We start from the raw sequence: 12868 nt of genomic DNA, 5'->3' as shown, positions 1-12868 counted from the left end.
ATTATCCCATCAACCCATCTCGTGGCTCCCTTTTACTCTTCAAAGTACTGCTTAGACATACTATCTTCCACTAAGTCTTCTCCTCAAGATAAAATTATACAGCCTTTATTCAATCCTGTTTCTGCCCTATGGCCATACTGCAATAATGTTGCACACCATAATAAATTACATTTATGTGTTTATCTTCTGTCTCTCCTTCTGGTTGTTACTAGTGGCTAACACTGTGCTCCATAAATGTTCACATGATCATTATACCCAGTAATATTCAGGAACTGAGTGTTTGAATTATGCATTCTTCATAAGGAAATGGTAGTGAACACTCCTCACTATAGGCACACACGCTTTCTATTCTTTACATTATGAAACATTTAAAATATACACGAAAGTGGAGAGCACATTATAAAGAATCCGCATTAACCATAACAGCTTCAATAACCATCAACATTTTCATACACATTTTTATACCGGCTAGAAAGCCACTGGCAGGTTATTCTCCTAGCAGGTTGACCTGTTGTCAACAGGAATTGTTTGACTTATATCTAAGGCAAGGAAATAGATTTCAAGTCTCTGGGATCATTGTTCTAATGAACTTTAACAGCAGTAACGGACGAAACACTTTCAGAAGGAGCCATGAAGTCCACTAGGGACCAAGAAGCGAGAAAACTCGGGTCTATTTAAGACTAAAACCAGAAAAACAGTTCACAAGTGTCCTAAATGGCCATTGCATGTTAAGGGATTTGTGCATGAAAACAATTCCTGCCACTTATAACTTAATTCAAGAGAAAGTTAAGGTATTTCGTTTACGTTTTTCGTTTCAATGGCCCTCTTCAGTGTTAGCAATAGAGGAAAATGTGTCCCTGCTCCTTTGGATAAATCGCATTGACTGAAGATTCCTCGAATTCATTTTTTCCAAAACGAAAGCACAGGAGTGAGGATCGTATCCAAGTTCCGGGGTCGCCAGCCCCTGCCTCCCTCTACGCCCGCACTGTGGCAGGGGCTCTTCTAGGGATGCTGCGGCGAGGGGCGCGGGGCGGAATGTTTGGGACCGCCCCCCCCAATCTGGAATCTAGATCCCCGGCAAACGAGCACGCTTTGAAAGGTAGAAAGAACGAAATAACAAACACTGGAACCTGGGCCTGGTTAGGCACATCACCCCAAAACGCAATAACCTAATGGTGCTCACTGCCCCTCAGGTGAATGGGGACAGGCCGGAACTACACTTCCCAGAAAGCAAAGCGGCGGGGCGGTGCTAAAAAGACTGTTTTTACCTCAAGTTCGCTCCAGGTGCTTCAGGTTTGCTTAGAAACTCCAGTTCCTCTTGCTAGCGCTCCTCCGCCCCAGCCTAATTGGCTCTGTAGTCCGTTGCGTGGGAGGCGGCTCGGGCGCCCCTGGCAGCGGTTGAATGGGGGCCCTCATGCCCTCGGCCTCACGGTAAATGAAGTCCTTTTTCTGGTCCGAGATGTAGCTTCTCGGGCCGCGTCAGAGCAACAGGACTACATTTCCCAGAGGAGCGCGGGGCTGCCGGGCGGCGTGGGGGCGGTGCCTCACGTCTGGTACAGTCATCCTAAGCTTCTTCGGCTGGACTGTGATGGCCGGAGAGATGACGATCTTAGGTCAGTGACCAGGAGGGTCCTTTGCGCTGTTGCGGGCACCGGAGCGGTTGAGGGAGGCCGGGGTGTTGGGGTCGTTGCATCTGCTGGATCCCGCTGGCGCAGCGGGTAGGGCGCCAGAAAGGTGACTAGAGGCGGTTTGGGGCTGTTCGCGACGCCGGGTTGGGGGTCGCCTCTAGGAAGGCCCGGGCCGCAGTAGGCCCGGGTAAGGCCGGCGGCGACCTCTGCATACCTCCCAGGGACGTTGGGCCTCGGGAAGTGTTCTTTTCCTACGCAACGTCGATTTTTGAATCGTTGGTTGAATTGGGGCCTTTGAGAGGCCGCCAGAATGTGCATCTCCTAGACCCCTAGACCCCTTTGTGGAGGAAGGGGGAGGAACAGCAGCAGCATCCCGAGCTGTAGACTCAGGGGACGCTGGATTTTGAGAGAGCCAGATACCTCTTTGATGTACAGTCCAGTGTTCTTTCCACCAATCCGGGTAGGAATTACCCTCTTCGGAGGAGAAGGTGATGAAATGCTTCTGAAAATGTGTACGTAGGAGCAAGAGGAAGCTGGGATTGGCACCGGATGTCATTTCATTATGTGTTGATGAGGATGACCTAATAATTAGTAAAGCCGACTCCTACGAATTGGTGTTTTGAGTTGTATGTAACATGGATGGACACAGGTGTATAGCACAGCCTCCTGAAACCAAATAACAGATTAGCTGTAAATTCGAATTGACTTCTTTCTCCATCATTTATGTTTACAGTTTGCGTGGCGTTTGTTCGTATTTGGCTTTTTCAGCAATTGGTATTTATTGAACAGTTTTCTACTGGCTAGGAACCATTGGTGCAGGGGACACAGCGTGACTAAAACCTGACTTCAAAGAGCTTCCATTTATGTTATCATCAGGGTTACACACTTTTAATTCTTCTCCGAAATATCACCTCTGCAAGATGTCCTTAATTCGTATTTAATACAGAAAAAGTTAACTATGTTCTGTTATGAAGGGATCGTTTAAAAATATCTAAGCAATTTCCAAAATTATTTTAATCCAGTTTATCCATTTCATCCTTTTGAAAGGAAAAAAGAGAGAGGGGATAAAGAGTTTTACCCTTACAATAACAGAGCTTTTGCTGTGGAAATTTTAATGCTAGTTTCTTTTTAATAATGACATCTAAAGCTAATTATAAAACTATAAAATCTAAATATCATTTGATCAAGAATTGGATTATATTCTAGCTTTTGCTCCAGATGAATGACTTCTCCTGTCAGCATTAGCACAATTATTATCGAAATGTTTTTATTTTTTATCCCTTTACTCACCCATAAGTGAAGCACACAAACATACAGGGGGTTTTTTGTTTGTTTGTTTTTGTTGTTACTTCATTTTAATTGTATTATAGTCAGTTTGCATTATGAAAAACTTGATGTTTGAGAAATGTTATCGTGAGTACTGTAAAAGAAAATATTTGGAGACTATTTTTAGTCTAGCACGGAAGCGTGATAGTAAAGGGATTTTACTGTTGTAATTTCGCGCATTGTACTAGTTTGATAAGACGCAACTTGTAATTTGCCTGTATTTCAGGATCAGCTGTTCTGACTCTCCTGTTGGCTGGCTATTTCGCGCAACAGTATTTACCACTGCCTACTCCTAAGGTGATTGGAATTGACCTTGGCACTACCTACTGTTCAGTTGGGGTGTTTTTTCCTGGAACAGGAAAAGTAAAGGTCATTCCAGATGAAAATGGGCACGTCAGCCTACCCAGCATGGTGTCCTTTACTGACAACGATGTTTATGTGGGGTATGAAAGCTTAGAGCTGGCGGACTCAAATCCTCAGAACACAATATATGACGCTAAAAGATTCATAGGCAAGATTTTTACCCCAGAAGAGCTAGAAGCTGAAATTGGCAGATACCCATTTAAGGTAAGTGAAGCCAAAATCTATTTTAACTCTAGTTCAGCATACTGTTTCAATTAATGCTTTGGCTTCAAGTTACAAAACATTCTATTTCAACAGACTCAGTTTGCCTGGAAGTTATATTATCTCATATAACAAACAATCCCACAGCAGCTCCAGGGTTAGCTAATTCAGTGGTTCCGCAATATTACTGAGGACTTAGGATATTACCATCTCCTCACTCTGCTATCCTCAGAATGTCTGCATAGCTCTTTCATTGTAGCCGGAGGCTAATGAAGCCCCATGTACCTATAGATGGGTGGATGGATAAATAGATACTCTTCCTGTGTTTGTGTGTATACATATTTATATACATAAAAAGAGATCACAGGCATGCTGTGTAATGACTTGTTTGAAACTCATCAGTATATCATGGACAATTAGTCAGTGGGCTCACATCATTCATTATCTTTCATGGTTGTGTGAAACGACTGTTCTGCCAATTAATTGTCCAGTCTCAGTGTAAGTTTTATTTTTTCCCTGGTTTTCCACTATTATTGGAGCTTCAGTGAATATCCTTGTACATGTATGTTTTTACACTTCTCTGATAATTTCCTAAATTTGAATTCAAGAACTGGAATTGATAGGCCAAATGATTGCATGTTTTTAAGGCTTTTGATTTGTATTGCCAAATTGTGCATCGAAAAGTTTACGTGCCTTTATCTATTTTTTAGAATGCCTATATCTTCACTAGTTATTGTTTTTCAATCTTTGCCAATAGATAAATAAAAAATGGTATCTTGCATTAATTTGCATTCCTGTGATTTCTGTTGAGGTCAGACTTTTAAAAACGTGTTTATTGGCATTTTAATTTTCTTTAGTGATCCACTTCTTACCCTTTGTCCTGTTTTCTTTTGGGGTGTTTGTCTTTCCCTTGATGACTATAAAATACCTTTGTGATGTGTTTTCAGTATTTTTTCCTTTTTTTAAAAAAACTGACGTATAATTTTATTTTTGAACTGTCAAGACTTAAATTTTTATGTGGTAAAATCATCTCTTAATAATTTTTTTAAAATGTTTTTGGACTCTTAACCATGCTTACGGTGGCCTTTCCCATCCTATCCACTTGTATTTTTTTTCTAATGCTTTTATATAAGTATTTGTAGGTTTAGGTTTTGCTGGGGTTTTTTTTTTCTTTTAAACATTTAAATGTTTATTCCATGTAGGGTTTCCCCCCCCCTTTTGGTTAATTATGAAGTGAGGTTCTAAATAAATAGATTTAAAAATAGATAGTGGTATCAGTGCTGCTTATTGATTAACCCATCATAAAAATTCTCAAATTTTTATTCATTTTCAAAGGAGCAAAAAAAGAATCTCTCCAGGCATTTCTTAGGTTTACATCTTTGTTCTTTTTTAGCTTCTTTCTTAAGACCCTTTACTAATTTGTAATTTTTCTTATGTAATGATAAAATCATATAAAGCTATACAGTTTCCTCTAAGTTACAGCTTTGGGTACATTACTTATTGATCCAAGAGTTATTTTAAAGGTTTTTTTGGTTTGTTTTAAGTTTCTAAGTGATCTGATTTTTTTGTTGTTTCTGTTTCATGATCACTCTGAAGGTACTGGTACATTTGGGTCTTATTTTAAGGACCTTATTTTAAGTGTCCATAGCTTGTTTTTGTTTTCCCCAGACAGGTAAAATATTTTTTGGAAGGTCAGATTTTCTTAATTGAAAACTAATTATGTAGTCTTGAATGATTGGGGTAAACTTCTTATAATTTCTTAGAACAGACTAATTCCCTTTTACTGTTGATGTTAATACAAACTATTGGTGAAACTAGTATGTTTTAGAATTAGTCTGATTTTTTAAATGTACAAATGTACAACTACATTAGCAGGAAAAAGATGCTAATACATGTTTTCATGGAAACAAGAATGTGAGTGATACTTGATTCTTAGATAAGAACATAACAAAGCACTAAAATTATTCTTGTTAATATGTACCAGGACATTCTTTCAATTATCTATTACTTTTGGAAATAAGTTAATTTTTTAAAAAAGAAGATCTTGGGTCACAAACATGACTTAGCCACTGTTATTCCTTCTACTTCATCATTCATCTTTTCTTTCATTTAACAGATATATATTGAGAATCTTCTATGTTTCAATTATATGCTTAGTGATGAATTTTATTTTTCTGCTCTTATTGAGAGCTATGGAGTGGATTCATTTTATAGCTTTTAAAGTATGACTTTTAATAACCTCTAATCTTAGTAAATGCACTTGCTAGATAACAAATGAATTTTATGACCCTTTAAAGGTAAGTTTTGATTGAATACATTCCATATGTATGTGTGTTAGCGTATGTGTATGTACGTATATGTAGGTATATACACACACAGTTTTATATATATATTTTTTTATCTTTGCAAATCTTATTCACAGGTTTTAAACAAAAATGGAATGGTTGAGTTTTCTGTGACAAGTAATGAGACCATCACCGTTTCCCCAGAATATGTTGGCTCTAGACTCTTGTTGAAATTAAAGGAAATGGCAGAGGAATATCTTGGAATGCCAGTTGCCAATGCTGTTATTTCTGTACCAGCAGAATTTGATCTAAAACAGAGAAATTCAACAATTCAAGCTGCTAACCTTGCAGGTAATATCACTTGCCTGAGTTACATTTTGCTCAAAATTTTGTTAGGCTGAAAATCTGTAGTAATGTGTATCATTTTGCAAACCACCTAACTAGGCACCTAGACAAACTATATGGTAGATAAATCAGATGGATTTATATAGGTTTACAAACAATTTAGAAAGCTCCATGGTACAATGTAAAATGTGTATGTTATGACAGCAGCCTATCAGTTAGGCATGTGAGAAAGGCTGAGAAAGAACATGGACACATGTTAGCAGTGAGGAATTTTTTCTTCTAAAATTCTTTTAATGTTAAGATGAATATAATATAATGTTTTTTAAAAATCTGAGGTGGGAGAAAATTCATTCAACACCATTCAGCAAATATTAAGTGCCTAGGTAAACAAAACAGATAAATCCATTTTCTCATGGAGCTTATATTCTGTTGGAGGGAACAGAAAATCAGCATTGAAGATAAGTATATTATGGCATTTCTTACTTAGCATTATTAACATTTGGGGCTGGATTATTCTTTGCTGTGGGGAACTGTCCTGTGTATTATAGGGTATTTTGCAGCACCCCTAGCCTGTACACACTAGAAGGTAGTGGCACTCTCCCCACCAAGTAGTGATAATTTTATGTCTCCAGACAATGCCGAATGTCCCCAGAGGAACGAAATGACCTCTGGTTGAGAGCCTTGATACAATGTATGTCAGAAAGTAACGTGCTGTAGAAAAAAAGACAGGATAAGGGGACAGGTGGGTGATCAGAGAATAGGGGGATTTGCAGGTTTTAAAGAGAGCGGTCAGGTAGACCTCATTGAGAAAGTGACGTTTAAGTAGATTTGAAGGAAGCAACGTAGTGAGCCAAGCAGATATATGGAGGAACTGTGTTGCAGGAGAGAGAGTGCCAGTGTAGCAGCCATAAAATGAGAATTTGCTGGTACATAAGAAGATAGGAAGTTGGCCAATGTGGCCAGAGCAGAGTTAGTGATGAAGTCAGAGAGCTAAGGGGAAGGGTATTAAGGTCTTTGAATAAATTCTTCAGAGTGTGACTAGTTTTTATGGCTTGTGATACATAAAGCCATACTACTTTCACGGCCGTTCATTATGTGTGGCAGTTAGTTTAAAGCAGGAGTTTTGCTCAAGGAACTCTGATCTTTTGCTTGCACATTTACTGTTTAACTTTACCTTGAAGTCAGATTTTGCTATGTATTTCAGATTTGCAAGGGTCTTGCATTTTAAGTACTTTTTTGAAGTGTCATTGTAGCTATTGTAGCTACTGGATTTTTCATTTTATTATCATTTCTTCTCTGTTTATTCATGTGTTCTTTTTATCAAAAATTCATTTTTCAAAGAAGAGCACACTAAGCTTACCTCATTTCTATAGCAATTTGTTACAGTGCATAATGACTAAAGTTTATTTGCTCATACATTCCCAAGTAAAATAGGAAAATTAGAAGAGGCTGAGAGATTTTTTAAAATTAAGTATTAATAAAGAATAGAATGATGTATTCTGCTGAATCTGGGCCTTTATTTCTTTATATTATAATCTTCTTTTAGAATAATTTTAATGACACCCATTTGGAAGAACCTATATTTATCCTTCCCATTTCATTATTTTTATTGGGTTTGTGACTGTGTACTCAGTGGAGTTCACTTCAGAGAAGATACTTATGTGTTGTAAGATTAAGTGAGAAGAAATTTCTTAATAGTGTCCTCTCATGATTGTTCTTCCCTCCAACCAATTTTATAGGACTGAAGATCTTAAGAGTAATAAACGAACCCACAGCAGCAGCTATGGCCTATGGTCTCCACAAAGCTGATGTCTTTCACGTCTTGGTGATAGATTTGGGCGGAGGAACTTTAGATGTGTCATTGCTGAATAAACAAGGAGGAATGTTTTTAACCCGAGCGATGTCTGGTAAGAAAAATAGAGGGAGCGTTAAAGAGATTAAGGCACGTTAACATATCTAATGTGTAAAGTGTTCATTTTTAAATTTTTCCGTATTCTTTGCGTTCATTTTGGTAATCTTCTGTACATGTAATCTTATGCCACCACTTATTATATTTATAGCAAAAAGTTAAGTCTCAAAAAATGACTGGACATCCTGTAAGTCAAATAAATATACTGCCATTTGTAGCTGAGCCAGTAGTTTTCACCTCCATGGTAAAGGGAACAGAAGGAAAGAAATTATTTTAAAATGAAGGATGATCATTTTATTTCACTTAATAATCTGTTTCACAAAATAGATATCTTTAGGAAATCTAATAATAGTATTTTGCATTCTAAATTTTTTTTTAAGGTTAATTTAGTTTAAGGAATTAAGCCTGTGGAGCTTAAGTTACAGGTGGCCTAACTGGACCCATTTAGAACCAAGTTCAGTGGTGGGCATTTATATTGCATTACTCTTTTCCTAATTAAATTATTTTTTCTACTTTTCAGCTCTTAATCATTTAAACAAAAGGATTTTTTAAAAAAGAGAAAATGCTTACTGGTACTTCTTAATTAAAAGGAGGACTTCCTTCTGTTGAGAATAATGACATTTAGTGTTTTTAAATTGCTACTTAAAAGCCGGTCTGTGTTCTCAATTTCTTAATTTCTGCAAAAGTATTTGATATCACTGAGATATCTCCTATTACATCATTTAAACCCGGATGTGCACTGTATTTTAATAGTACACATTTGAATTAAAATCATTTTAATCCAGTTATTTTTAATCAGTCTTTGTATGAATAAAATCTTAATACATTAAATAAGGATTTATTATTCCCAGAATATCATTTATACATACATACTACACAGACACACGTATATATGTATACACATAAACGTATATTCATAAATATAAACTTTGTAATTTTTAACTTAGGAAACAATAAACTTGGAGGACAAGACTTCAATCAAAGATTGCTTCAGTACTTATATAAACAGATCTATCAAACATATGGCTTCCTACCCTCTAGGAAAGAGGAAATCCACAGATTAAGACAAGCTGTAGAAATGGTCAAATTAAACCTGACTCTTCATCAGACTGCCCAGATGTCAGTATTACTAACGGTGGAGGAAAAGGACGGGAAGGAACCTCAGAGTAGTGACACTGAACCGCCAAAGGACGAACTTTCCCCGGCAGACAGCCCCCATGTGAACAGCATGTTTGGAGCTAGCCTTCCTGAAAAGAAGAATGGAGAAAGTCAGGTTTTATTTGAAACAGAAATATCACGGAAGCTCTTTGACACCCTTAATGAAGATCTTTTCCAGAAAATACTAGTACCCATTCAGCAAGTGTTAAAAGAAGGCCACCTGGAAAAAACTGAGATTGATGAGGTGGTTTTGGTTGGGGGCTCAACTCGTATTCCTCGAATCCGCCAAGTCATTCAAGAGTTCTTTGGAAAGGATCCCAACACGTCTGTAGACCCTGACTTGGCAGTGGTGACAGGAGTGGCTATCCAAGCAGGGATTGATGGAGGCTCTTGGCCTCTCCAGGTCAGTGCGTTAGAAATTCCCAATAAGCATTTACAAAAGACCAACTTCAACTGAATTATGGAGGGATGGTCATTTGAGATCTTGTCTGATGATCTCTTCCTGTTTATCAGACCACCTCTGTCCACTAAATAAAGTCTCTAAAATGTCTCACACATTTACCTAAAAGGTAACATTTATATATATGAAATTTTACAGAACATTTTGTTTTAGAATTGAATGTGACCAGATTGATCCTTGATTTTGGAGAGATCCCATTCCAACAAGTACTTCTAAAGTGAAAGAATTGAGGTAAAGCTCTTACAGGAGCATAGGTGACTGTATTTTCTGGATTCTGGAAGTAGATATCCATGTGCACTTAAAACTATATTCTATAAACATTGCCTAGTGCCAATTATAGGATTCCCAGTTCTTACTAAATTATATTAGCAGGAGCTGGTAATTTATTTACTTGGTTATCACATGTAACTCTTAAATTTGAACTATACTTGAAGGACAGTGTTGGTGTCAGGTACTTACAGTGGCTGGGAGATAGCAGTATTATTAATATAAGCTGCATATATAATATTCAATAACTGCCATATATAACAAAATTACTTTCACAAATTCAGTATCCCATTTTGTGTCCTATTCCTATAACCTGCATTCTCCGGATTTTCAAAATATATTTATTGGAGCAATTTATTTTCTTTCTAAAATAGCTACAGATTTATTCAAATGTTTCATTACCAATTTATATTTTAGTTCTTCATCTGCTATGTGTCATTCTCTGCTTGGATTTCCATGATTCTGCATGGTTTGAAAACAATAGAGAATTATTAATTACATTTTAAAAATGTGTTAATGTCACAATAAAGCCGTCATTACTATACATTTTTTTTGTTATTTAAGACCTTTGTAGACATTGATAAACAGCAGTAATTAGGTACAGTATTTATTTATTTTATGTTTTTGTTTTTGTTTCATTGTTTATTTTCAGTAAGCCCTGGAGAATTTAGCTTGCATTTGATTCAGTTTTACCAAGATTTTTTCCCCGTATTTAGTTTTAAATGAGGAAAATTGTACTCATTTGTAAAAACCTTGTTATTGTTTCCTACCATCATTTAAAAATAATCAGACTTGGACTGTTTTTAGCCTTAAGGTTAGTGTGTGATGAGAGCAAAAAATTTGTGAATACTGGAAATAATGTGGAAATCTAATGTGGAAGATGATGTGAAAAAAATGTCCACAAATCCGTATTTGTAGTAGTTTTGGTTTGTTTCCTTTTAGAGAAGATGCAGGAACCAAGAAAGAAAATACAGTAGTTTTATTTATGTGATGCCCCTATTATTTGAAGATTTTCTTTTTCCTTAATAGAAGCTACTTCTTATCAATACTCAAAAATTAAACTCTGGTCAGCAGTTTTGCTAATATAAAATATGTCTGCTTTATCCATTGTTGAATTTGAAAGGATGTTGAATTTCCAATCACTGAAAAAGAGAAATAAGCAAACTCATTTCAGCAACATCAAAACATTTCTGCTTCTCATAGTAAAAATCTGAGTGTTTTTTGCAGATCTTAAAAAAAAAAAAGTTTCTTAGCAATGAAATTGCTGTTAAAACAATTTCAATCAAATACTTTTGTGTACAGAAAATGTCTGTAGTAGGTAAATAGAAAAATATAAAATGTTGACATGTTTTATTTTAGAACTAAATGGAGAAATGCCAAAGAGGAATCCTTCACTGCGTTATGAAAATATTCAAGTGTTCTTTTGGACTTTATAAAAATCTTTACTAGATTTTAAAATTGAAAAATATCTTTTTGCAAAGGTCTTTAAGAGAAAAGTGTTCAATTTATCAAAATCTCCATAGATAGTAACCAGCTTTAACCTAAAGCATTTTAAGATTTTTTTTAAAAAGCTTGAATTTCTCCAGTATATGAGATAGTTCAGGACAATCTGTTAACAGTTCTTAGAGGAAACAATTTGCAAAACAGGGCAGCTAATCTCATACTCTAAAATTGGAATTTAAATAATTTGATTGTTTCTGAAAAATAGGCAGTGTTGGAATTGGGGGACATTAGCATATTAGAAAAGCATAACTATTCTCTAGTATAGTTATACCTTTAAAAAAAATTAATGTCTGTCTTCAGTCATATTAGGGGGCTATATATAAATAGTTTTGAAATCGATGTAGTTTATTTAAAAGGTAAAAATGCATTCTGAAAGGGATCATTTATGCATAATAATCTGAAGACATTTTTCATAAAACAAACAATACATTTTGGTTGTACATCTTGCTAGTGTTTTTTGAAGTACATAACTTTTAAAATATTAACTGTCTTGTATGATTAGAATATGTGAATGAATAATTTATTTTGTGTCAGGAATGTTTTGGTATTTACTGTGTTTTCACTGGAACCACTTACATATCAGCAGATACTATTGTGTATAACATGTTCTAAAGATCATAGTTATTATGCATAACAGATTGTGCCTCTTAGATTTGTGTGTATACAGGTATTTCACATTTTAATGTAAATAAACATCACTTTGCAGTTTGTTTTTTAAATTGTGTCCTTTATTTTCTATTCTGGACTACGCCCAGAGTACATTTTTGAGGTATGTAAATAAGAAAGGAAATGGGAATAGAGCTGATCTGAAGCTCATGGCATGTGACCTCAGCAGCTATTACCTAATTCCCTACATCCTGAATGTCCCTGGAGTTGCTTAGTTTTCTACTTGCTTCTTTCTTTTTTTTTAAATTAATTTTTATTGGAGTATAGTTGCTTTACAATGTTTTGTTAGTTTCTGCTGTACAGCGAAGTGAATCAGCTATACATATACATATATCCCCTCTTATTTGGATTTCCTTCCCATTTAGGTCACCGCAGAGGATTAAGTAGAGTTCCCTGTGCTGTACAGTAGGTTCTCATTAGTTATCTGTTTTATACATAGTAGTGTATATATGTCAATCCCAATCTCCCAGTTCATCCACCCCTCCTTCCCCCCTTGGTGTCCATATGTTTGTTCTCTACGTCTGTGTCTCTATTTCTGCTTTGCAAATACGTTCATCTGTATCATTTTTCTGGATTCCACATATAAGCAATACACTATATTTGTTTTTCTAGATTAGTTTTGGCTCCATTATAGTCAGAAGCCATGAATTGGTATTCAGAATTTTGAGTATACTGTTCATGATACAGGAAATGTCTCTTCTAAATTAAAGAAATATTTCACTCTATGACATATTTCTTTGACATATTTCTTTAATTT

General features: G+C 35.9%; 1 protein-coding gene across 1 annotated transcript; it reads left to right on the top strand.

The window, feature by feature from the left end:
* The first annotated feature begins 267 nt into the window (after positions 1-267).
* HSPA13 (heat shock protein family A (Hsp70) member 13) lies at positions 268-12164 on the top strand. The gene is made up of 5 exons (XM_082460485.1): positions 268-1613; positions 3181-3521; positions 5941-6154; positions 7888-8055; positions 9005-12164. Exons 1-5 carry the CDS (start codon positions 1589-1591, stop codon positions 9670-9672), a joined length of 1416 nt encoding a protein of 471 aa, XP_082316611.1. The 5' UTR covers positions 268-1588; the 3' UTR covers positions 9673-12164.
* Positions 12165-12868: the final 704 nt, after the last annotated feature.

Source organism: Balaenoptera physalus (genome assembly GCF_965194825.1).
Source record: "Balaenoptera physalus genome assembly, chromosome: 4".
NCBI classification, from domain to species: Eukaryota; Metazoa; Chordata; class Mammalia; order Artiodactyla; family Balaenopteridae; genus Balaenoptera; species Balaenoptera physalus.
The sequence above is the reverse complement of the archived record's forward strand: the minus strand, read 5'-3'. Positions and strand labels throughout refer to the sequence as shown.